At 37.6% G+C, this 27,497-nt stretch overlaps 1 protein-coding gene across 1 annotated transcript; it reads right to left on the reverse strand.

Annotated features, from left to right (window-relative positions):
* Positions 1-891: 891 nt before the first annotated feature.
* On the reverse strand, positions 892-26,916 carry rspo1 (R-spondin 1). Its single transcript, XM_020940482.2, has 6 exons — positions 26,714-26,916; positions 17,510-17,803; positions 13,199-13,393; positions 10,718-10,861; positions 10,067-10,285; positions 892-1,195 (listed from the first exon to the last, which is right to left on the reverse strand). The coding sequence occupies exons 2-6, from the start codon at positions 17,604-17,606 to the stop codon at positions 1,047-1,049; spliced, it is 804 nt and encodes a 267-aa protein (XP_020796141.1). The 5' UTR covers positions 17,607-17,803; positions 26,714-26,916; the 3' UTR covers positions 892-1,046.
* Between the last annotated feature and the right edge of the window lie 581 nt (positions 26,917-27,497).

A 27,497-nucleotide genomic window follows, 5' to 3' on the forward strand; every position in this document is an offset into this window, starting at 1 on the left:
GTAAGATCTCTATTATGGCATACCTGACAAATACCATTATTATGCCATTCCACCAGTTGTTCATCACATAGCTTCTCCAATTCGCCAATATTCAATATTTTGGGATCAATATTGTGGGAAAGTAGCAGTGACTGTGTCACTGACTAAAGATTACCGTGTAAAAGCTCTGGGAAGTGTCTGGGGAGGGGTAAGTCTGGGTGTCCCTAACAGGTGCCTCTGCAGTTTGGCTCCACATAAGATTAGAATGGACTCCAATACATGTTACTTTCATTTAATGTTTGACAATGGCCTTGAAATTAGGCTACATTTCGCAGTAATCAAATCTTTGTATACTATCTCTGTATACTTTAAAGTAACTAATGAATACGTATGTCTGTGTTTTGTATAAACCCTTCATATTACTCTTAAAAAATGAAACAGCGGTCACACACACTGAATCCATAAGTGCCATGCAAATATCTGATGAAAATGTACATCAAACTGTAGGCAAAGACATAAGATGAGGAGGATCCACACTTCTTTGCTTCTCCTATAGATTTTACATATTTGCCCCTTCACATATAGATATTTATAATAGACCATCTGTCAATATACAATCACAAATATTTTCCAGTGCCTTTCTCTTCTTCTTCTCCTATAGTCCGCATAGATATAAAGACATAGTAGAGTCTTATAGACTGCGTTATATCATGGACAGCGGTTTGAGCAAATCCATTTTCCATCTCTTTCAAAAAAAAAAAAAAAATCAAATGAGAACCATACTGGAACCAAATCCTCCAGACCAGCGGAGAGCCCTCAGTTTGATCAGATTGAGTTTTGGTTCACAATAAACGAGGATCAGCATGTCTCCGGAGTCACCAGTCTGTTCCAAGTATCACATAATACTCCATTGTGTATCACTGTAGAGCATCTTCAATAACACATAGCAGCATGAAGTCAGTGGTCCGTGACACGACAGCTGTCAGTCAGAGAGTGTGTGTGGGGAGGAGGCGCTGTGTGCTGGGGAAAGTCTAAAGCCCAGCGGTCAGCAGCAGAGGGGGCGGGGCTTAGGTGACGGAGCTGGTGGTGAGGCTTGGAGAGGTGGTTGTCCTGACGTGTCCTTTCCTCCTCTTGCCTCCGCCTCCTCGGCCTCTCCCACGGGTGCCCTCTCGTTCCCTCCGGTTAGGGTTAGTTCTGGCCCCTTTGTTCTTTCTGTCTGGAAACAACAAAACATAAACAGCATGCATTATGTTTTTGTGTTTAATAAAATGCTTAGTTATGGTCCAATAACAATTGTGTGACTATAGGATTAGAGGTTTACAAGAATGTTTACAAGAATGTGATTGTCTCTAAAGTCCCAGTGTGGGCCATGTACGCAAACTCTGTCATTGTTACACCATCAGCAGTTATTGCTTCTAATGCTTATTGTCACTTGAGCAACATGTTTTTGTGTGTCTTTCACCAAAAACAAAACAGTTGTGCACTTCAAAGAAAGGCAGTATTTACAATCAATCAATTTGAATCAGTTCTGGAGCATTTCCATGTTGAGAAGGCGGGTCTAAGGACAGGGGAAGCCCCAGAACAGTTATGCTTTTGCATGGTTCTAGTGAATGGTGGATAATCTGCTTGTCTTTAAATGGTCAATGACTTCAAGTTAGGTACTACAATTATACAAATAATTAGATCAGCAAACTTTTGATATACTTTTAAAAAGCTCAGATTTCTTCAAATTATAATTTAGATTTTTTGTCTATAAAATATCTAATCCATCAAAAGGTGAAATGATGTATATATACTATGTAGGTATGTTTGTGATAACAATCAAGAGATATAAATTTTATATCACTATCACCACCCACACTTCACATCCCAGAATAGGCTCACACTCCTTAATGGTGGCTTGTTATAACATCTACACTGACCTTTGTCCTGTCAGGTGTCTGCTGTTTAAAGACTATTGTGTTTAGAGGAGGATATGAAACAGTAGATGATGTTTGTTATGAAGCGGAGTTTGGATCCAGGAAAAAGAGTGCGCGGGGGCCAAGCGCTGGACAGTGTTCCCATCACAGACGACAACTGCAGAGTCTATGGCGCCACCATCACGTCTACTGTGGAGCAGCGGGGCCCAGAGCCCTGTTTATCCCCGCGGTCCAGTCTACAAACACTCAAGATTCTTCGGTTTTTCAGCAAAATAACAAAGAAAATGTGCTGAATCCTCACTGAGAACGAAGGCTGAGGCGGTGAAAATCATTATGTGATGATGAACAGAACTCATCCTTGTCCAACCGCGCAGAGCCAATGGAGAAACATTTATTTAGCTTACGCCAAGGTACACCACAACTGTTTTGTTCACAAGTAAACAGTGATCCTAAGACCCACACAGTAGTGCCTAAACATGAACAAATTACAACCTACAGCCATTTGACAATTCGTTAGTAAACTCATTATTAGTAATAGGGTGTTGTCCTCCTCAACCGTAACCGTGGAGACATAATGCACACTGACATTTCAGACAATCTGCACATGCATAAAGAATCGTTTGCATGTGGCTACAGGGCTAAGCACAAAGAAAAGAAGAAATATGAAGATTAAGTTCATTGCATCACATTCCTGCTCCATCTGCTAATGCTAAAACGCAGCAACCACATGAAATATTCACGCCGTATGTGATGGTACATGCAGCATCAGACCAAGGACAGAGAGCTACTTAAGGCTTATATAGTATAATAGCATGGAGAGAAGATCTGAGGACTAAAAAGTGGAAATGACTTAACAGAGGACTTGTGTTGTTGGCAGTGGTGCAAGACAGTGAAGCAAAAGTAATGAAGTACTGTACTTAAGTATACATTTTAGGTATCTGTAGTAGATTTCAAAGTGGACAGTTTAGGATAGGAGTTTTTAATTTTACTTTGTTGTATTTGAAAGCGGGTATCTGTACTTTCTACTCTATAAAATTTTTGAACAGGACTGAGAACTAAAAGTATTTTTTTTATTATTGCTTGAGACTATTGTTTGAGACTTTGAGACTGAAAATATTTTTCACTTTTTTTCATATTTAGTTTATTTTTAGCATGCTCGTAAGTTGAGCAAACAAAAATATATAAATAAAAAAGCTAGAATAAAATAAAATAAAATAAAAGATTGATTCAATTGTTTTGTTGAACAAAATTCAGCACAAATCTATCAAAATCACTGCATCTGAAGCTTCATTAGATCTCAAACTCTGCGTGAAATACTTTTTAATCTTTTAGTACATGTTTAAACAGGTACTTAAATACTTTTACTTCAGTAGATGTTTTTCATGTGATACTTTTACTTGAGAGAGTTTTGCTCTATTAGCAAAATTAAGTACTTCTTCCACCACTGGTGGTTGGGTATGGCATAAAAACATAATACTCAACCTTTGGTAAATAAATATATCATTTTTAAGCTAAACCATGAGTTATTGCTCATGCTATTCTCCATATGCTCTGTTGCATCTAAAGTGTGACTTTGTGTGATTTTTCTACCTGCCTGTCTAGAGATGTTTTAGCTTGCCAAAAATATTCCATAGTGTGGCATTAAACATATCTATCTTGTTAGTGACAAACAGGTACATGCACCACTAAGCCAAGGTGAAGGTCAGATATGGACAAAAAGACAATAAGAGGTATTTATGATTAATTAAAAAGATATGATTAAAGGTGCAGATCATCACCATGGAGACGTTGCCAAGAAAGTTCCAGTATATAGCATTCAACTTATTTATCTCCATGGAGACAAGCAGGTGACATAAACAGCTTGCTCACAGTTAGAATGCAGTTTTTCAATGCATTTTTAAAGTGACAAGTTTTTACGGCACACGGTGAGACATGGAAAAGCAATAACATTTCTATGTAGACAAACAGGTGGCCCATAAAATGTTTGTTCAAATGATAAGAGTTAAAATAAACACCGGTGCTCTTAAAAATAATATATTAGCTTCATTGTGTTTGGTTTGAATGAGTAAGTGAAACTTTCTAGCCACTGTTTAGTGAAGGAGCATTAATTAGAGCAGAGGAGATTGCTAATGAAGGCCAGAACAGGGATACCTCAGTTTATGACAACCCTGATTGAACCTCTACCCCGTCCAAACTAAACAATATCTGCTTGACAAACGCACTCACAGGTCCAGAAAAGACTGTTTTCGCGTGAGACCCTTTGTGGAGCTTCAGGAAAAAGGGGAGAGGAAAAAATGTGCGGCCAAATCAACACAAAGCGTGAGATCCTCAGACTACTAAATCACTAATGTTATACAAGGTCTGCCCCCTGTGTTTTACATAGCCAGCCTGCCAGCCAACTCCCACATGTGAATTCACAGCTGTGCACACTGCAGACACATTCTAACATCACACATGACACCAGGCAAAATGGATTCCTGTGTGTTTTTGGCAGCTATGTGTATATGCCTGCATCCATTATGGAGGAGAGGAGAGGCATATCTTCTTATATCTTCTGTACTTATATATATTTAAAACACTAGTATGACTCATCTCTTCTCAGACGACACTCACTTTCTGGACATTGGTGAAGTCCACACAGCTTTGATTTATATGCTGGTTTATAATATGTAGCATGTGATTTTACTTTTAAATTCTGAGCCAGGGTGTTTGCACTGGACAGGGCAATGTACATTTCAGTTCACAGATTGTCACAACCTGCTGGTGTATTCGCATAAGTTTTAAGTAGGGTTGGGATGAGCTACAATTTCCACAAGAAGACACAAGACTGGATCTACAAGAATGAGACAAGATGAGTTTTTGACATTATTTATAATAAATTAACTGTGCGATCCAGTTCGTAATTTTGCTCACATTTTTTATTTAGTTTATTTAATATTTCTGCTGTCATTGTGGGACTGCTTTTTGGGCCTAAAGCGTCTCAAAAATGTAACTCGCCAGTACTTATCTCATGGAAAAAAACATGCAAAAAAAACCTCACGAGATCTTGTGGCAATTTGTCTCTGGAGATCTTGTGGCATGAGATCTTGTCCTATCCCTAGTTCTAAGCATAGATTGTATAGCTGACCCGCTAGCCGCCTCATTCCAAATAGGAAGTGTTCATGGGGGTGCTTCTGGGTCTGTTGATCATTGTCACCCCTCTCTCTGTAACTGCTGCTGTGAGTCTTGTAATTTTGGTCTTAAAATGTCTCTATTAACCTGCTCTACATGGTCCTGGTGCTTTTATTTCACAGTTTTGTCCTTATATATGTTGCTACTCCTAATATGGACCTGGCTCCAAATTCGTCCCTAAAAGGGGGATGCTAGCCTTATGAGCTTCATTTGACTGGAGCCGAACGTTATGGATGACGTCACACTGCCTTAGTCCGCTTACTTATACAGTGTATGTTCTAAGGCAAAGTTAAGTTGCTATATAAGGACTGTTGTTATGGCCCCAGACCTCCAGTTCTCTGACTTGTTTTGTGTGTTTTCATTTCTTTTGCAGGCAGTCCTGATTCCAGCCGTGAGAGCCCTGGTCCCTGATTGGTGAGGCACTTCTACACCGGGCCAATCCTGCCTCACCTGCAGCCACCTCCCCATGTTTAAGGAGATTGCCAGCAGCTGTTTGGGCGCTGGTCTTTGTGGCCATTCTGCCATTTTGTGTGTCTATCTCTTTTGTGTCAGTCACTTTGTTTGTACTAGTACGTGTCTGACGTGTTGAGACACTCAATTAGTTTAGTATGATTCTGTTTGGTGCCTTTTGTTTTGTCACTCGATTCTGTTTGTGGGTTTATGTGCTTTTACTTTGGGACACTTGTGATTTAGATTTGTTGTGTGTCCCTTAGTTTAGTCACTCGTTTTTTGTACAAGCCTACATGACTCGTTTTTGGCACAAAAGTCGTTATATGTAATCCTGTTTTGTTTCTTAGTTTAGGTTATTTTATGTAGATATTTTAGCATGTTTTGTTAATTTACCCTTTACATTCTTGTTAATTAAACATGACTTTATTGACTGATTTATACCATTTTCCACCTTGTTTTTTTGTTACTTATGTTAATGCTATTTTCAACATGAAAAATTTTACTTTCTTTTATATCACCATATGGTTTTATATCTCTAATCCCTTAGTTGTCCAGGTCTATGTGGTCTTATACTTCTTCTGATACAGCTCAACATCATAAAGCTATTTAAGATTCAGGTTAATTTCTGTCCTGCGAATGTGACTTTTTTTTGTATTGATGCCTGCTCAAATGAGTATCTAATTAGTAGTACCTGATTTTCAGTACTTTTGACAACCCTAATAAGGTAGGGCAATATGGCAAAAAAGTGATTCAATCCCACTTTTTTACTCAATTGAGAATTTTCCTACTAAAAATGCATACATACTTTTCACTGTTAATGCCAAGAACACATACAAGACAGATTTTATTCAGTGCTACAAACCACATGTTTTTACTGACAGGGTTGTTATATTAAAAAGCCCCAAGCTGACTATTGACAGAATGATTCAATGAGACAGACCGATTGCACAGGCCTACTGCATCGTCAGTTATGTAAGTAGAAAACTCGCATACACAAACGCCTGTCAATCTCTAATACTAGTATGTTCAGTGTAATAATTCTGATACTGCACTTTTCTCTCTACATCCCTCTACTGTGTCCTCCAATAAAAACCCTGAACATCTTGTCAACATTCAGAAGGAATCCAACACTGATATAGTTCATGCTACTTTAACTGGACCTATAATGACCATAAACCAGAGCTCCAGCTGAATACCCTGCAGTGGAAACATTGTTGGTCGCTTTGTAAAAAAACAAGTCTATTAGAGCCAGAAAGCAACCTGGAGAGGACCAGCTACTCACCCACAAACAAGGACTTGGAGGGTACAGTAAGATTAGCTTCTCCTCTACAACGGTGATCCCCAAAGTTTTTTTCTCCAAAGGGCCGGTACAGTCACAAGATTTAGTTTCAGGGACCAGTTGAAAGGGGCAGAGCCAGGAGCAACAGCGCAAAATGAGTACAATCCCTTATATATTTTTTAACGTCTTACCCCTAATTTTTTCTGTTTATTTGGTTAATTGATTTTATACGTTCATAGTAAAAACTGTGATTCGACAGCATTGGACTATAAAACAAAAATAAACTACAATTTATAAGACGGATAACAATTTCCATTAGTTCGGGATCCTTGCTCAACAACACTCCAGTATGTAATTTCTAGATTTCTAACTATTGAAAAAATGACATCCATACAGTTCACAATCTTTACATGATACAAATGTTTTCAGTAAAATATAATTCTTGTGTTTAAAGAGCCCATATTATGCTATGTTATACCTGCAGTTGTGTTTTGTTTCATTCACACGTGTTAAACACAAACCTGCATATTTACGCTGAGTTCTTCTCTCAAACAGAAAACACGCTGCTCTACCTTGTGATGTCATGTGGTAACACGGGAAGTCCTCAACTCCATACACCTTCACTAGAATCCTTTGGATGATTTCAGACCAAGGATTGCTAGTCTCTGAACAAAAGATAACTTGAAAACTACCGCGACATGACATCACAAAGTGGAACAGAGTGTTTTGAGTTTTAGATATGTAGACTGCGCAATAATTCAGGATTACTCAAACAAGTGTGAATGAAACAAAACACAACTCCAGGTATGTTTTTAAGAAGGTAACAATATCCTAACATGGCTCAAAGCTTACACGAGTCAGTTTTGCATAATATAGACTCTTTAGCAATATATATTTTAAAAATACCAGTCTGATTTTATGTGTATATTTATTTCTGATTATAAATGGTAATGGATATTCCTCTTCATGTGGCACTGCTCATGTAATAAAAACAGAACCATTTGTCCAGAGTTTATTTGTCATAGAAATGCACAAGGCCAAGAATGCCAACAAACTGGAGCCAAAAGATAATAACTAAACCTGCAGCAGAATACTGGCTGTCTGGAAGATACGGTCCACCCTGAAAAAAGGTGCACAGTGTAACTTTTTGGTTGGGGGTCCGTCACCTTCTTGTTTCTATGGATACGTCATTTCTCTGCCTGGAATGTTCCACAGTATGACATTTAACAGCTTATATTTATTAAATTATAGGTGGTTTTATAGCTGAGAGACAAACAGGCATTCTGACTGTGAGCAAGGTTACATCTCCACAGATCTGACCTGTAACATGGTCTCATTTGATCTCCATGAAGATAGAAAGGGAAGGTTTATTGCCATATTGTGAAACAGCCAGACAAAGGGATAACAACTCATTGGAGAAAAGCTTCTGGCTGACTCTACACCAGAAAAGTTACACAGTGCACCTTTATTTAACATTTTACTAGATTTGAGTGGATTCAACTTGACAAGTAAAATGAAACCAATGGAATGAGTCACACAGTTTGTTTCTTATTCTGAGTGCAAATATTTGTTGTATTTCTTATCTTAAGTGTAACAAGATGTAATTTCCTTTTTCAAGTACAAAAATCTTGTTCCACTGGTAGATATTATACTTGTAATGTGAAAATGACTATGGACCACATGTGCTTTCTGTGTCCTCAATAAAGATGAATTAAAAAAACAAAAACAAAACTGAAATCAAGTCATTTTTATGTAGCTAGATTTTACGTTTTGCAGTGCACACATGTCCCTCTACACCTCAGACTGCAGGGGCCCTCACAAGCGCACCCAGACCCACCCACACACTGTAGGTCACATGTAGGCCTGTCACGATAACAAATATTTGTTGAAGTTCGATTTATTGCTGAAGTAAATATAGATGATGAACGATAATAGTAAAACCAATTTATGCCACTGACACAAAAACCCAAGAGCAGATTTAGAGGTGCACTATGTAACATTTTGGTTGGGGGTCTGCCACTGGCTTGTTTCTATGGTTATGTCATTGCTCTGCCTGAAATGTTCCACAGTGTGACATTAAACAGCTCTGTCCTACATTTATTAAATTACAGGTCGTTTTATAGGTCAAACAACCTAGGAAAACAGGCATTCTGACTGTCAGAGGGCTTACCTATCCAGAAAAGTTACACAAAGTACCTTTAAACCACAAAAACTATTCTAACTCTACAACATTAAAAGTTATTATTGTTGTATGGCTTAAATCTGATCTTATAGCCAAAAAATAACCACACATTTCCATGCAGTGCAAAGAAAATGTATACATGATGCATACTGACTGCAAAAATATACTGTTAACATATTGTTTTACACTGAGCACACAGATTACAGCTCATTTACTTGCCAATCACAACCTCATTACACAATGAATAGAAATAGCAATATAGATACAACTGAATAGAAATGATATATTTTCAAATTTAAAAATGTCAGTAGAAATTTTGCTGGATTCAATCATCTTATATTTTATTAATCTCTCATGGTGTTAATTAATTTAACTCATCCTCCACGCCAAGCATCAAGAAGAAATATCCTGTTACAATTATAATGACAGATGTATTGTTGTGGAGTTCTGCTGCGCTCCATGCTTTACCGTCTACAGTTTTTCATCTGTACTTCTTTGATATTTTAACTAATACATTTAAAGGTGCATTGCACAACTTTTCTGGCGGAGGGTCCGTCAAATGCTTTTCTCCATGGAAATGTTATTGCTTTGTCTAGAATGTTCCACAATAGACCTCAAACCTGTCTGTTTCAAGGGAGACAACTACAGGCTACATTACAGGTCAGATCTGTGGACAGATGACCCTATTCACAGAGAGAATTATTGTATTTTTGAGCAATAGAAACACCCATAACTAATAAATGCTAGATTAATGTGTTTAATGTCATAGCAAGGAACATTCTAGGCAGATTCTAGGATGTGATGATGTCATACTCCCAGACGGGGGGTAAGAGCCAGATTCCCCCATTGATTTTTACTTTGTTTGACTCAAGAGCTCACGGTATTACAACAGAAATCTGCAATAATATTCATTTTTGCTGCCCCCCCATCTGTATTACATATTATTGCCCTATAAAATGTGGTGATGTCATCTAAAACTCAGCAATAACATCACCCTGGAGACAAGCAGGTGACACACCCTCCACCAGAAAAGTTGTGCAGTGCATCTTTAAAACAGGTAGATGATAGGGCAGGTTTAGCATTTACCTTTGACACAGGGCGTCTTGACGACCTCACACTTCCTCTTCTCAGTGAGCGGTGTGCAGACAGGAGAGGGGATGGGCGAGGGGCCAGTGCTGGGGGCCAGGCTCAGTGGCACTCGGAGCCTGCTCTGGGAGCCCTTTTTAAAGCCACAGGTTTTGTTTTTCTTTGCGCAGGTGCTCCACTCACTCCACTCTGACAGCTCACAGTTTGCAACACGAGGATCTGAAACACAGAACACAGCTCTGCCTTATGTTGTTGTAACACAATACAAGCGAAGAAGTAGGTTTACACATGTATGTCATCTGTCCATTGTCGATGTCGCAATGATTTACACTAGAGCTCGACTAATGACTTTATGAAACATGGTATCTATGTTGAGTCTTTGAATGGGCTCACTGCATAAAAGCCCCTGTAAAAGGAGGACCACATATGCCACATTTGGAACTAATAATCACTCAGGCCAAAAACAGACATTTTATTTTTTAAACACTGTAATACAAGCCTTTGATCGAGTCTACAGAGATCTGCAATAATGTATGACAATTGGGCTAATAATCGAATCGCTGAAAAGTTTAAAGAAACAGTAACTTTGTGTAAACTCCAGCTCCAAAGTAAAAGGCTGAAGTGTTGTGCTACAGTGTGTGTGTCACTCACCAGTGCACTCCATGGTGTCGTTGGCTGGCTGCTGGCCTGGGGGGCAGCTCACGTAGCACCGCCCACTGTGTGAATACAAGCCCTCCTTACATTTTGTGCAAAAATTGCGATTGAAGCATGTTTCACAATTGTCTACTTTACACTCTGCAAGACACAGGGAGACACAAGTAAAGAATTAAATCAAGCCATGAGTCATGGTCATTAATTCTGCTCCTCTCTTTGCTTCTATTTTAAAAATCCTAATGGGTCTCCAGGGACAACATGAGTTTTATGTCCTCACAGATTTATTAGAAATGAAACACTCGCCCTCCCTTTAAACACATGCACTGCAGCCCTGGGTTCATTCAGTGCAGCCAGAATCATATCACAGTGTCAAAGCACGAGAGGGAACTGGTCACTACTTTACATGTGAGGATAAAGGCTCGTACTGTACGCATTATGTCAGTGTTAGTCACAGTTTACTGGCAATACTTCACTGGTGATGAGTATCTTAATGACTGCTGACACATTGGGCAAGTGTTTTGTAAAGCATTTCAAGATGTATTTGATCCAGCATGAAATATTGTGTTCTTGCCGTCACATTAAAACTTTGTAATCACTGTCAAAGAATCAATACACTTTAATAATCATAAACCCCACTGATCAAAACACCTATTATGGGAGCTTATAGACTTCAGCACTGTCCGAGCAGCTCTCCCTACCCCTCGCACTCACTCCACAGTCAAACAAGCACCTTTCTTCACTTTCACATAATTATGACTTAGTGGAAGATAAAAAGCAGGCTCCCACGCTCCATCCCAGATCCATCATTTTTTACATCTGGACCAAAACAGACGACCTTTAAGGCGTTTTTCACATCTATATTCATCTCATTCTTGTTTACTGAATAATGGCACCGCGCAGCTGTCTTCAGAGTGAGGCCAGGAGTGATCTAAGAGCTGCCTGGGAGCTCCACTTTCTCCCCTGCTCAACACAATAACTATATTAGAGCTCTGACAGCTATATATGACAGCAGTGAGGCCATAAAGAAAGACAAATGACACTAACTAGACTTTGAGAAATCGATTGAGTAATACAAGTTAGTCGCTATAGCTTTGAAGCATCCGTCTTTCATCAAGTCTATGGATATATTTCTACTCTAAATCGTCGTGGTGATTCGAATTTTGATAAATATTTGGAAATACGTGCCCACTCACATGATCATATTTAACCAGAATTCCCCATTGCACACTCGATTGGATACAATGCGAGACTGTAAGCAAAAACAAACAATGCCATGACAAGGAGCTGGCACTACGTGTGATGATTGAGCAGGCGGTTTCTCCAAAACAAACCAGCAGTATTAGAGCTGTTTGGGTTGGGGTTTAGCACTGATCCTGTTTGCGCTTTGAACACAAGAGGAAACAGAACTTGGTAATCCTTATTGGCTCCAAGTGTGAGACTCGTGCCATTTCAAACCACCACACAAGTACCACAAGAGGACCACATTACTGAAAGAGTTTCCTGAGAAAGTCATGGAAGCAATAAGTGGTTTTCCATCTATTAAAGCAAATAATCCCAAATAGAATTGCATTTTCACATAACGTCTGGCATCTGCAGCCGTCAACAATCACTCACCCACACACCACATTTATACCAGTGTTAATTTCGTCGACAAACATATTTTTGTCATAGTTTTTCATCTAGGTCATATTTCATGTGCCACCAGCATGTCACATAAGGTAATGCATTGCAATTTGTCATAGATAATATTATTAAAATATCATGGTGGTCGTGCTTTTCCAACTTCAAGGCACTCAAAGCGCTTTACATCATGGAACCACTCAGCCATTCACATACAAATTCATCCACCAGTGTACGCAGACACTGGGGCGAGTGGGTGCCCAAGTGTCTTGCTCAAGGACACAATGACAGCATTCATCTGTGGGAGCTGGAATCGCACCGCCAACCAATGATATTTAGAGTGGGATTCAAACCCCTAACCTTTGGGGTAACCCACTGAATTATGGTCAAACTGCAACTATGAATATAGCAAGTTAAGACTAAAACTAAATTCTGATTTATAGACAGGCAAGGCAGGTGTAGTGTCTTGCCCAATAACAACAGTATGCAGTGGCCAAAGCTGAGATAAAACCTCTCATCTTCAGGCTCTAACCCTTAGCCCCACTACTTTTCCATTTTCCATATCCAGTAAAAATATTTGTCTTCATGTTGTTGTTGTTGTTGTTTTCATTTTATTTTATTTGTTGTTTATTTTGCTTGTCTTGTGTCTTTGTGTGCGAATGTGTGTGTATGTGTTATGTTCAAAGCAATTTAACATGGCAAGTGAAAGGGGGTAGGCTCATAGATGAAATTAAAAGAGTTTACCATCCTGACATGTTAATCACTTGAAGATGAAAACAATAAATTAAGAAAATTGATAAATTTCTCATCTCAAAAAAATAAAAAATAAATAAATACGAAATCTTGAATGGGACTCACGCGTGCATCTGTTGTTGCCCTCGGGGTTCCTCATGCCGAAGTATCCGGCCGGACAGGAGGCCAGGCACACCCCAATCTGCCTGATGTCATTCCTCTCCAGAAAGATGAAGAGCTTTGGGTTACACTTGATACAGCCGTTGTACTCGGAGCAGCGATCACAGCCTTTGGGACAAGACGGGGGCCCCTCCGTACTGACTGCACATACACAAATACACAACAGAATAACATGACTTCTCTATGTGTAAGTGCTAATCAGTGGTGGATGCGGGAGATCTGATGAGGGGGCAAACGGATCTGTTGTCCCGGACCCCATAGTCTTAGGGGCCCAGTATTGGACCCTCTGCTTATTAATTAATATTAGAAGGAGGTCTGAGGTGAGGCTTCTTGTCCGGGCCTCCAAATTTTTGTTGACGGGCCTGGGTGGATGTATTCAATTTTGTGTAAAAGTACAGATATAAAGCTAAAACATTACTCAAGTAAAAGTATCCACTGTAAAATCTACCTAAAATGTATGCTTAAGTACAGTATGTTACTACTTGTACTTCATTCCACGACTGTTGCTTCAGCAGACTCCTTTTTCGGTTATATATATTTCTATGTGTGCATGTAATATTAACTAAATGTAAACAAAGCCCAAATAAACTAAAAAAAAAAAAAACATATGTCCTTTATTATTAGTCTGTTTACATCTTCAAAGATCAAAATGCTCTGTTCCACCTTGTGAAGTCATGTCTTTATGTCTTTAGTTCAGTACAGATGGTCAATTTCAGGGCTAAAATTATCCAAATGATTCTAGTGAAGGAGTATGGAGTTTAAAAACAGAGTAGAGCTGGAGCACTTCCTGTATTACCTCATAACATCAGCCTAAATATGCAGAGTTTTGTGTTAAACATGTGTGAATGAAACTTAACACAACCCTTGGTATATTTGTCATGAGGAAACAATGTTATAACATAGATCAGAAACTAGCACAGCATGAGCCTTTTAATATAAATATATAATATTATTGTTATAATACAGTGAATTCTTGGGTTCAATCAATAATAGAAATGATCAGGTTCAACATACCCTTTAGATATTATATTATATGACAGTAAAGTGCAATGTAATCAATAGGGAAAAATCTCTCTTGTCTCTTGCCACCCATCTGGAAATATGATATCATCACATTCTAGAAAATGAAAAACAAAATCAGGAGGTGCTGCTGAGGTGCTGGTGCCATTATAAAACCAGGGCTTAATTTAACCACAACCATGTCTGTTGTGGGGGAAATCACTCTGTTTACCAGAAAGGCCTCGCTGGAGATACTTAGTTGAATTTTATTGTGAGAAAACCACATAATTAAACAGCCAAATGCAGACACAACACAACACAGGATCAAAAGTCGTAAAACTGGAGAAGTAAATGGATCGTACTATCAGATGAAATCAAAACAACAGTCTGCTTTTATGGACCCAATAAAATAGAATAAAATACCTGATTTGACCAGCTGCAAAGGTGGTGTTTTTGTTCTGCGCAGCTGTAGCCTGAATGGTATGATATTTCCAACATATTCGTTTGATTTTAGGAAAGCAACTGTACTGAAATGTTTTTAAGAAACTATCAGTGTTTATGTACTAGTATTGTCTGGAAAATGGGCAGAAAATATAAGACTTCACTTCTTTCTGCTCCTTTTTCATTCATTATTTGTATGTTTAAATTTATGACACTGTGGATGCCTTTTTATATTTTATGAATGAATTAAATAAACGAATTTAGAATACAAAATCTGAGTAGCACCAAATAATTGTACCAGATTACAGCCACTCACAACTGGTATTTTGAACAGTCAGTATTTTGAGTCTAAATATTAAAGTGAAGTGAAGGCTCCATTTAAAGCACATTTTCGTTTTTAGTTTTATTTCTGTGTTTTGTTTTCGTTAAAGGTGCGCTATGCAATTTTTTGGTTGGGGGTCTGTCACCTGCTTGTTTCTACGGATATATAGCATCTGTCAAATGAGATGTTATTGCTTTGATTGGAATGTTTCACAGCATGGCATTAAACCTTTCTATCTTAGACCAAACCAGACCAAGTTACAGGTCATATCTGTGGAGGGACAACCCCGCTTCCAGTCAGAATGCTTGTTTTTCTAGATATTTTTGAGCTACAAAACCAACTGTAATTGAATAAATGTAAGGTAGATATGTTTAATGTCATAGTGTGGAACATTCTAAGCCAAACAATGATATATCCATAGAAACAAGAAGGTGATGAACCCCCAAATGAAAAGTTACACAGTGCACCTTTAAGCAGAATAACACAGTATATCTTTATATACACTGAATCATGCACGGCCATATCTTTAGCCATCTGTTGGACTGATATGTGAGAATAGCTTTTTCTGAGCACAGTTCCTCAGATCAGTTCACTTGCACATGTGTTGTGCTGCTGGGCCCAGTCTTGTATTGTATTGTACAAATCCAAATCTCTGGGGCTGAGCTTGGCATTGACTGAAAGCTGCTTGTGTGTAAAGGAAGAATTATTTCAAAGCTAACACTAACAGCAGAAGCAGAGAAAACGGCACCAGGTCCAAATATGCTCCCAATAAGACTGGAAATGCAGCCCAACTCAAAGTCTACAAGTGTCAGCACTGGATTTGAGGGAGAATCCATCACAATCCCTGTGTAAAGAAGCCCAGGTCCATATAAGTCCTGAACAAACGGACAGAGGATGAGACCTGTCCTGTACCTTGTGTAATTTCACCGTCCTAATTATGACCATTTGAATATGAGCATACATTTGTTTTAGTCTTTATTTGAAGGGGCATTACTTGAATAAAAAACAGATGTTCCAAAACATGTTAGAATAAATAGCTGGTAGCAATTTACTTATTTAGTCAAAGGGACAATATCTATCAAACAATGTATAATGAACATATATGTCAGAATTATCCAACTGGCAACTTCACATCAATACACACTGTACACAACTTAACTAAATATACAGTTTTGTTATTATAATATATAGTTTCTTTTTTGTTATTATAATATATTGTGATGTGTGAATTACTGTGTCCAAATAATTTCCCTTATGGATGGATCAATAAAGTCAATAAAGTCAGACTAGAATGGAATAGTATCTATATAAAAAGACAGAAGTTTGCCAATTTGGCCAAAATCAAACAGAGAAACTTTTTACAGTTCCGTTATTACTGTTATCAGCACGTTAAGAAGAAAAAAAGAAGCGCAATATTTATACATTCATTTTAAAAAGTAGGGGCCGGTGATATGGTACAAATATATATATCACAGTGTTCTTTGGGTCAGATAACAATTTGGATTTGATCACAATTCATGCACACTTCATATATTTGTATTGCCCATAAGAAAAAACGTTTAATCATCCGCTTCTTCTAAAGTTCACACTTCACTGTGATTGGTTAGATCCATCTGTCTGACTGACCAATAGGAGAAATGGGTGGGAAAAAGTGCCCATGTTTGTCAACATGGTGAGATCATGATTTTTATCACACCACACTGCAAGAAAAAAAAAAAAAAAATTACAAACTTCAACTTCGCTACACTAATTTGGAGCCTTGACATATCAGATAATATCGGCAAATACTGCATCAGCCACATCACAAAAACACTATTAAAACTAAAAATAATTTCAAATATTGGTATGAGCTTATAAAATATTGTGTCATCCTCATAATGAAGGGTAAGAAAGATGTATTTAGTATGGAAAATAATATAATACTAACACATGACAATGATAATAATAGTAATATAAATTTATATGATGATAAAAGATGACGAGGAAAGGCTGGAAAGAAAAATTGAGCCACAGACAAGAGAAATACACATTTCCATAATATTAAAAACATTACCATTGTAAAAGAAAAAAAAAAAAAAAAAAAATGAATTTGACTGCTGAATCAGTCATACAATAAACTAAACTAAACTAACAAAATTTATCACAACAAAAATTTTAACAATATTCATTTTAGCTCCCCATCTCTGTTAAATATTTGTGACCTACTGGGATGCCATCTGAAATACAGTATGACGCTGGAGAAATCACAACACAATGCAATCACAATTGTACAGAGAGACATGATACTGTATTATGATAGTATAACTTTATTATTCATGATATTATAACTTTATTGAGCCACAAGGGAAATCATAATGGACACAGTAGCTCACACATCACAATGTAATCTAATAACAAAGAAGAAAATATGAATGGTAAAATTAATTCGAATAAATATCTCAGCTAATCTTGTGTCTTCCGTGTAATGCGAGTGGATGCGTATGTGCAAAACTCACCTCTTCTCTGGCGTCTGACCCTGGAGAGCACGTCTGGAGAGCTGTGACCCATGGAGCTGAAGAAGACCATCGCCAGCGCCACCAGTCCAAGCTGCATAGTCCCTGGTGCCCCCCGGCCCCCCTCACCACCGGGCGTTCAGCTGACAGGGCTGTGCTTCACTGGGGCTACTCCTCTCCTCTGTCAGCCCGGATCTGTGTCTGTGCTGTCAGCGGGATGTAGCGCTGGTTACATGTCCAAACAAGCCCCGAGGCACACTGAACCTTGGCACTAGAGCGAGTGGAGGAGAGCTGAGGCTGTGGAGGGAGAGAGGGAGAGAGAAGGGGAGGGAGAGGGAGAGAGGGAGAGAGAGAGGGTTATCTGTAGAGAGTTTGTTTGAGCTCATGGGGAGGTTCATAATGACAGTGCATAAAGTCAAAATGCTTTGGTTTAATATGTAATTCATTCATGCCACTATTTTAAAATCTCGGCTGTAAAATCGGGGCTGTAAAGCAGTGTCTTTTCGTACTGGTTAATGAATAACATAAAAAGTTAAAGGTGCATGATGCAACTTTTCTGGTGGCGGGTCCCGTATGGCTTTAAACGTACCCATCTTGCATTTACTCAATAACGTGGATTTTTATTGACCTAAAATTTTGCAATCTTACTATGAATGGGCTCACCTCTCCACAGATCTGACACGTAACTTGGCCCTATAGCGTCACCTGCTGTCTCCGTAGAGATAAATTTGTGTAGTGCTGTACTGTGGAACATTCTAGGCAACATCTCCATGGAGAGAAGCAAGTGCCACCAGAAAAGTTGTGCAATGCAAGCCTGATTCATCAGCCGGTTTCAATTTGTAGAAACCGTCTGACCTTGCAGCATTAGGATTCATTCACTCGACGGTAGGTCGGTACTTTTTTCATGTAACCAATCGCTGCTATTTGGTCGTGACGTATGTAATGCACCGCTAACGGGGCTAACTGATATATTAAGCTTTTCCCAAATCCCATAGAAAGAAGGGCAATAATGTCTTTCTCCTTGATAAAATTCACCAAACATTCTCTTTGTTCCAGCTTTAAATCCTCAATCTCGGCAACCGTTGCCAACACAGAATGTATGGCTCTTCACTGATTGGCTGATGCCCAAACTCGCACTTCTGGGGTTTTTGCGAAGTATCTAGTGTGTTCCGATTTTTGACCTAGTCGCTGGAGAGGAGCGGAGGCACTAGGTGGCGCCAGCCTGGCTAACTCAATGCACCTTTAACTTAAAATTATCAATTGAGTAACTGTTTAAAATGTACAAAAAGTCAGGAGTAAAAAAAAAAAAAAGTAAATTCTATCAACGGGACAAAAGTATTTAATAGTGAATACATTTGCTACTGGTATGAAAGACAAAACTAATTCACCAGATTTGTCCAATACACGGCCAAGATAAACTTTCTCTTATTATTTTACACTTTCGACATTGTTATTCAGTTTCACCTAAATCATAATAATTCAAATAAATGCCATCACCAAATTAAACAGTGTGGTAAATTTATAGTTGTAAATTAAACAAAAATGTGTAACAGATCACTGCATCATCTTCATCTTTGCGTTTTAAACCCCAACTCCTTCGTCGCTTTTTAAAAAGTCCAGCTGAAGAAGGCTGATCTGGTCGGGGGGAGCTGAACCTAGCGCCGAACAGTGAGTTTATTTACTTTTAACACGTAATGAGAGAAGATGTCAGTGGCACCTTGGAGCCTCGGCCATATTTACAAGACAGAGCCAGCGGAGCGGAGTGGAGCAGTCACTCTCCGCACCTGCTTGTGGGTGAAAACAGCGATGAGTGCAGCCCAGTCTGGTCCATACTCTGAGCCAGGATCTCTTTCACAATATAGCACTCCCACCAGACCAGCAATGCCAACAGCCCACCACGGCCCCACACTATCTGCTCCCTCTGACTGCATATGAGGGAGAATACTGAGAAGCTGTGGAGTAAGATAGTGCAGGGGCCTCGAAGCTGTATAAGCACATATATCAGACTCCATGTTGATTCCTGGTAAGCCTGTCACAATAATGCATCAAAATTTGAACTGTGATATATTGCTAAAGTAAATAAATAATATTGCAAACAATTTTTGCTACAGACACAAAAATCGAAGAGCAGATTTAAACCACAAATCGTTCCAAAATCTATAGTATTTTTAAAGAATCATAATCAAATCTTTGAGACTAACTGTAAGAAAAGAGGTGGGTTTTTTGTGTCTTTTTTGTATGGGAGCTATGAAATTGCCTCTTATTTGTTGATACAGTTTTATTTTTTAATTTTTATATCGTGTACGATGCTCCCTGTTTCTTGTGTTGGAAACTTTGCAATAAAAAAAAGCAGTCAGGTAGCCATTTTGAGCTCTGGAGACAAAGACGGAGTAAACAAATGATCAACTGACGCAAGACACAACTCCAGGAAGTTTGTGTCTGAGAAAGATGAAATTTTTATGTGTAAACCCAAATCATATGTTTAGAAGTGTCGACTCCAGTTATAAGAATTTCTATTTGAAATGAATCGCTGAACTTTCAGAGTAAGTTGTCAAAACAACTAAATTTGTTTTTCTGAAGATTTAAATCAACAAAAACTATTCTACAATATTGTAAAAGAATCATGAGCTGCAATAAATAAATAGCAGAATGAAACTAGGGGCTATCACAAAAAATATATACTATATCAATTTATCTTTCAACATATGTTAGATGGAACAATATTTTCTGGGGCTCAGTATTTATCATGGGTACTTTTTCTTTGTACTATTGGGACATTTTTGGTTATTTTCTGTACTGCGATGATATTTCAGCTGTATAGGATTGAATTATAAACTTCTATGACTCCTCTGAATCACAAATTAAATGCTTAAGATAATGTTTTTTAACAATATTGTAAGCTACATTTAAAATACTTTTGGGAGATAATACTGCTTTATGTTTCTGTTTCAGTATTATGATTCAACATTTGTTATTGTGACAGGCCTAATTGTACTTTAGTACTTAGTTTGCATCTGTAATGAGTATGATGATAAATGTGATTAATATAACCTTTAACGGCTTAAATCTTATCATATAGGCAAAATATATTAACAAACTTCCCAGTAGTGCAAAGAAAATGTACACATGGTAAATACTGACCCCCAAATATGCTTTCATATACTGAACGATAAGTCAATATAGTAATTGTAGTGACACTGTCCATTCCAATAAAGATTACTTCAGGCTGAAAACAATAAAATAAATAAATAAATAATAAATAGAACAAAATACTGAAAAGCTGTAGATAATAATAGTACTTGTCATGATAAATACTATATCGACTGAAAGCTGGAACAATATATTTTGGGGCTCAGTATTTATCATACAATTGTGATGATTTTTTTTTTTAATAACATGAAAAGATTTGAGCTGTAGAGGTTTGAAAAAGTAAATTCTATGGCTAATTATTGCTTCATTCTGGTATTAATTTGTTGTTGCTCGTGCCTTTTTATTGTCTATTTCTACTAGGATTTCACTTTATTGTTTTTGCTCAGTAGTTTCAGTTTTATCTTTTATTGCAGTACATATCTGTAGTTATATATTGAGCTTCAAAATTTGTTATCGTGACCGGCCAACTTGCCAGTAAAGATGACTTCAGGCTGGAAACAATCTAAAAATAAAGAAAATATAAACCAAAATACTAAGAGTGAATACTGTCCATATTCATCAATTTAACTTTTATTTATTCTGTCCGGTCCACGAGTACACGATAAGAAGAGATTTTGACATTATTTATAGTAAAGAAATGATCCGTTTCAGTTCACGATTTTGGCTTCATCAGTTTTGATTAAGTTTATTTAAAAGTTTGCCGTCATGGTAGTCGTCAGAGCTTTTGGGAACTACAGCTTCTGAAGAATAGCCGGCGCTTAACTTTGAACTCTTTTTTGTCCAATGTAATAAAGACAATGGGAAAAAACAAAACAAAAGAAAAAACAATATTACATTACAATCAGAAATCAGTATAAGATCTTATATACACTCATGGACCACTATGGAACCCACTTATATGACTGAGGGATTACACAGATATAAGGCCACATGATAACATAAAAGAAAGTACTACGATCTGTTAAAAATGACACGCTATTGTCTAAATAAAGAGTGTTTTTAATTTATTATTATCAGTGTGGAATTGGCATAGAGTGTCAAATCTTTTCCTTAGTATAATCGAGTTTAGGGATGTCAGCGGGGATACTGAAAAATTTGCTGGATCAGATATTGGTTTCTAAATATAGATTTAGTCAATTCTTGTTGGGCCTAAAAATGTATGTAATAAGACTATTTCCTGGTCATATAGTCAGCCCAGAAAGTGTCAAATTTAACTTTTATTTATACAAAATTTTTGTTCGTTGAGGGATAGATAACAGCTCCAATATATGTCACTTTAGTCTTATTTGATTTTTGTTTAAAGGAAATGAATGCTGCTTTCAGTCTCTGCACTCGTATTGGTTCATATTGGGTATCGGCAAATAGCTATAGTATTGGAATCGGTGTCGAAACTGAAAAAGCTGAATTCAAACGGGAATAATTTTAGTATCGTGACCACACTAATCTCTGGTGAGCGAAATAGAAATAAAAAAGTCTAACGTGCCTTTAGAAAAGATCGTGAAAATAAAACATTTAAATTTATACCCATAGTCTGTTTTTTTATGCTGTAATAACATTGGTGATTTCAGTGTGTCAAGATTTAGATCTAGTTATAGTGCCAAATGATTGCATCAGATACGCGAAATCTGCTCTTGTTCCAGCCACAAAACTGAACTGAAATGGTTGGATGAGGAAGGGCATCTGGCATAGCATCTAACGTCACGTCAAGATGTAAATCACAAAGCTCTCAGAAGAACAATTCTTTTGAAACAAATCTTGAGACTTGGATAAATCGTAGAATCAAGATGCTAAAAATTATGAATAATTTTATGCAGAAAGACACGTTTGTACTTCTTTCCTCCATGGAGATGTTATTGCTTTTTTCTGGAATGTTTCACAGTATGGTGTTAAACCTTTCTATCTTCATGAAGATCAAACAGAGCAGATACAGGTCAGAGCTGTCACAATGCCTGTCTTTCTAGGTATTTTTGAGCTATAAAATCACCTGTCATTGAATAAATGTAAGGTAGAACTGTTTAATATCATACTGTGGAACATTTCAGACAAAGCAATAACATCACCATAGAAACATGCAGGTGACGGACCCTTTACCAGAAAAGTTACACAATGCACCTTTAAATGAAAGGTTTACACTAAAATACAAAGAAGAGGTTAAGTAAAAAACAAAGCAATGCCCAGGACGATTTGTGGTCAGTGTGAGTCATGCAGCTCAAGTGGTTTTTGTCATTTGAACAAAGAATGCGTTTCATACTTGGTTTGATGGTTTGAGCAATTGCCCCAGTCCTGGTTTTAAAGTGGAGCTATATTTGAGATCACTAGTGGTCTGCTTCTTATGAATAGTGCCTAACCAAAGACCACAGATGGACAAATTCGATACAACATTGGGAAATTGTGTGTTCTGAATGATTTTTGGCAGTGTATAGCAAAGTAAATTGTCCAGAGTATTATGTCTGTTTGGTAGGTTTATACTAATTTGCTACGGTTGTCAAAAGTACTGAAAATCAGATAGTAAATGATACTCAAACTAGTATTGAAAATGGATACTCACTTCAGCAGGTATCAATCCTAAATGTTATTAAAGTAACATGCACTGACAGAAGTTAACCTTTCCTAAATAGTTTTAGAATCTTGAGCTGTATCAGAACAAGTATGAGAGCTTGACCTAAACATAAACTAGTATAAGGCCATGGAACCCACCTGGACGATGGAGAGATGGCACAGATATAAGGCCATGTGGTAATATAGAAGAAAGTACATGATTTAATGTTGAAAATCAAGTTTGAAAATGTTAGTATTTTGATACACCATAATCTTTTCAATTCTTTTAGTGTGACTTAGAGCCATGAAAGTGTTCCATTAGATCATTGCATGTAGTTACAAAAGTTCCCAGCAGATGGTGCTAGACCTGTATCTGCTGACAGGTGAAAGTAAAGTCTGGTATCGTTACGCCTCCGATCCGGACTAATAGAGCCACTATGTGAACAGAAATAATCAAAAGTTTGATGAAGATGACCACTAAAAGACAAAGAAGTTAAATGGAGAATGGCTTATGAGACATAAAGGACTCAACCATTCTTTCCGTGTCATTTTGAACAGCAGTTTACGCTTGATTTTCAGACTTGGTGTCAGTCTAGGGGGATTCAGTTTTCCCCTCTAACCATAGAAAAAAAAAAAAAAAAAAAAAAAAGTGTTTCCATGGATGATAATAACATTGCCAATAACGCTATTTTACTGTTTTAGATAAACATTTTATTCATAAATATCATTTTGCAAAACAAAATATTGCACACTAGAAAAATGACCTCAAGCTTTAAGATTTTTTAGACTATTGAAAGAAAAGAGGCAGTTTTCTTGTGTCCTTTTTGTACAACTATGATTTTCTTCAGTAAGCTAGAGCTGGAGCTTTGAAATTGCACCTTATTTGTTGATGTATTGTTATTTTTTCTTTTTCTTTTCTTTTTTTTCTGAGTTCTTTTCAGTTTTACTTTATATCGGATACGGTGCTCTTTTTGTTTGAAAATTTGATTAAAAAGGTAGCCATTCTGAGCTCTGGAGACGAAGACGGAGTAAACAATAACATGTGCGAATGTAGCAAGACACAGCTCCAGGTAGTTTGTTGGTGAAAAATTGAATTTTTTTGTGTAAACCCAAATAATATTTTCAGAAGTGTCCACTCCGGTAATAAGAATTAATATTTGAAATGAAATTCTTATTATCAACTGAACCCTCACAGCACTTTTCAAATCGCTCGACTTTGTGAAGTACCTATGCTGTGTCAAACTTCTCTCGTTAAACTGTCTCCCTTTGCACGGTTGGCCACATTGGACTGAGCTCAGTGAAACTAAGCTGGCCTCATGAAATAGTCATCAGATTAAATTGCCCCCTTTGTAAGTCCTAAGTTTGATCTATTAATTATTCATGTGCTGAAAGGGAACTCCCACACTGGGAATTTATCGAACACGAGAAGGTGCCACAACTCTGAGCTCAGAGTTACTAATGCAACCTGTGCGGACCCGGGCTTTCTGCTCCTCATAAACAACTTCTACTGAAAACTGGCCTCTTTTTGGAAAGTAACAGTGGCGTAATTGTGTTTGTATCATAAAATGGAATTCAGAAAAAAAAAACGTCTTTGTATATGTAAAGGAGACATGGTGATAATGGATGTAAAGGAAATAATCAAATCACACTTTAATACTCCCTTACATTTTGTAAATTGTTCACCTGCTTCTTCTATTTTAAGATAAAGAAAATATATTTGCTATGCACAGTGAATTTCTTTATGAGCATATATATATATATATATATATATACACCATAGAATATATATATATATATTTATTTTTTAAAGCTTTTTTTTAGCTTTTTTTTTTTTCGTAGAGTGTGAAAGATAAAGGACATTCTTGTGCAAATAGTCATTGGCAGGCAGTGAGGATAGAGTCATACCCAGAAACACAACAGTATCAGCAACATTTGAACCATTGACCCTCTGGCTTGCCTCAGCTGCTACTTTTAGAAAATCAAAATACGTAAATTTCCCATTGCATATTTTAGAATACGACATTTCGTTCCTTTTTTATTTGTGTATTCAGAGTTTACTGTCAAATACAAGGTCGCTTGAGGGTATCATTTCCAGTATTTAACATTGTTTGTGAGGATATTTGTGAGTGGTGTTATCCAGCGCTGGCCACAGTGATAAACTTGGAGGGAAGTGCGCAGCTTTAGGAGGTGATGGAGAAGAAATGCCAAGGGGTAAATGAGGTGTTGATTGGTTTTATGTGAAGGCAGATCTCAACAGGGCCCATACATGTAAGCATCCCCAAAGCTGTGGCTCATTATCAGCTCGTTGGGTCTGAGAGGAGGACCAGGGGCTGAGGAAGGACCGCACACGGCTCACACAGGCTCAGACCCAGACTTCCTCTGCCCCGAGTCCAGAGACAGTCATCGAGGTCACAACTGAGGCCTGTCACAGATCTGACCTCACTAACTGACTCTGACCATCCTTGTCAGAAAGTACTTTCACAAACTCACTGGGCACTTTGGTATGAGCGAAATATTAATTCAGTTCATTAATTGTCAACATCAGCCAGTACCAGTGCACAGACTCAAAATTAATTTCCTTAAAACAAAATGTACATATGCCAAAATGGACCGATCTACATCAGTTTAAATGCGTAATCAGGACAGCATCTGAACAGTCCAATGCATTTTTCTGGATCAGAGTCAATATCTAATATCAGTATCTGTGCCTCCCCACCGCTGACTGGACAGTTTAATCTACCTTTTCACTGCTGTTTACTACTCCTCTGTACACATAGGATAGTGTTTGTCCAAGATCATATATCTGAGAGCTTTTGCCATCTCCAACCACGCCCCCTTTTCACGATTAATTGATGCACAGAGCAGGGCTTTAGTCGACCAAAAATGTCTCTAGTTTACAACGTCGTATGTAAAAATGTCAGTGTTATTAAACAGAGCATCATATATGCCTGATTACTTCTACACTAACATGGGCTACTGAACAGTCCACTTATGGCTTTTACAGATCTATACTGGCCATTTTAACATAATTCTTTAGTTAAATCTAAAGTTTAAGTAAAGTAGCATAAATCTGATCTAGGTAGGCCTATTTCTATTATGTAACTATAGGACATAAAATTGAAAAAGAACAAAACAGTGAAGAAACACAGGTCAGCACTGTTTTACAAAAATGATTCTGTGTTTTTTACTTCTATCTGTAGGCTATAGCCTACATTTTCATTAGCTCATGTAATGTACTGGAGTGCGCCATTCAGATATTTGAATAGGCCTATTTAAGTTTCTTAGTAGCCTAAGTTTTTCTATTCTAAATCAGAAGTTAAATGATAACAGATAAAGACCAAATTATCAAAAAAAAAAAAAAAAAAAAAAAAAGTATGTAGCCTATTTCAAAATAGACCAATAGGCACATATAGGCAAACAAAAGGCCAAAAGTAACATAGTCAAATGTGGCGCGTTCTAGCAGATGGCACTGTTTCTGGTAAATAATAATTTCGCTGCCAAATGGTGAAATCGACTCACCTGCACGTGTGGCATGAGTAGCGTTCAGCGTTTTTAAAAGAAAAGTTGCCCCTTCAGAAAAATCCGAGCGATCACATCTTTTACGTCTCCTTTGCCATCACACGCTACTGTACATCGTGACTTCAGAAAGGCGCGAATCATTGCAGCAGACCTCAGGTCAAATATCCTGTGTGGCGCAGACTGAGTGTGAGTAGCGCTCTTTGGGTCCTCGCGCAGAGGCGCATCTGACTCGGAGCTGAGCGCACGCCCGGTGATATTTGCATCCGAGGCGCGCGCTGCCAAAGGCCAACACGCCCCGCCCATTGACGATCTAGATGATACTTAGGCAATCCTCCATCTTTACTGTGCGCGTGAAATCTCTCAGTCGTAACCAGATTAGTTTAGTTAGGCTCTTTCAAATCACTGATCATCATAATCATGCCATTATTATTTTTAGTCTATTATTTTTGTTTAAATGTTGTCACAGGGATAAAATCATGTTTATTATGCTATACTCAATTTTAAATGAAAGTGAAATGAATGTATTTTTCATTATTATAAAATGCCTACGGCTCTTTGCCGTCCAACATTTGGTTAACATGTAATAGGCCTAAAATAAACAATATTAACAGGCCTGAATGCACCTAATGTAAATATAAGTATGTTTTTGTGTAGACTAGGATTCATGTCTACCTTGTAAAGATATTCTAGTCTATATTTTTTGAAAAAGAGTATTGTAGACAACATATAAGAAGTCCTGATTTTAGTATTATCCAGCAGCAGCGGAGAGCAGCTGATCCATGTT

This window comes from Boleophthalmus pectinirostris, unplaced genomic scaffold (assembly GCF_026225935.1).
Source record: "Boleophthalmus pectinirostris isolate CB_2022bp ecotype Guang Dong unplaced genomic scaffold, ASM2622593v1 HiC_scaffold_6, whole genome shotgun sequence".
Lineage (NCBI taxonomy): Eukaryota > Metazoa > Chordata > Actinopteri > Gobiiformes > Gobiidae > Boleophthalmus > Boleophthalmus pectinirostris.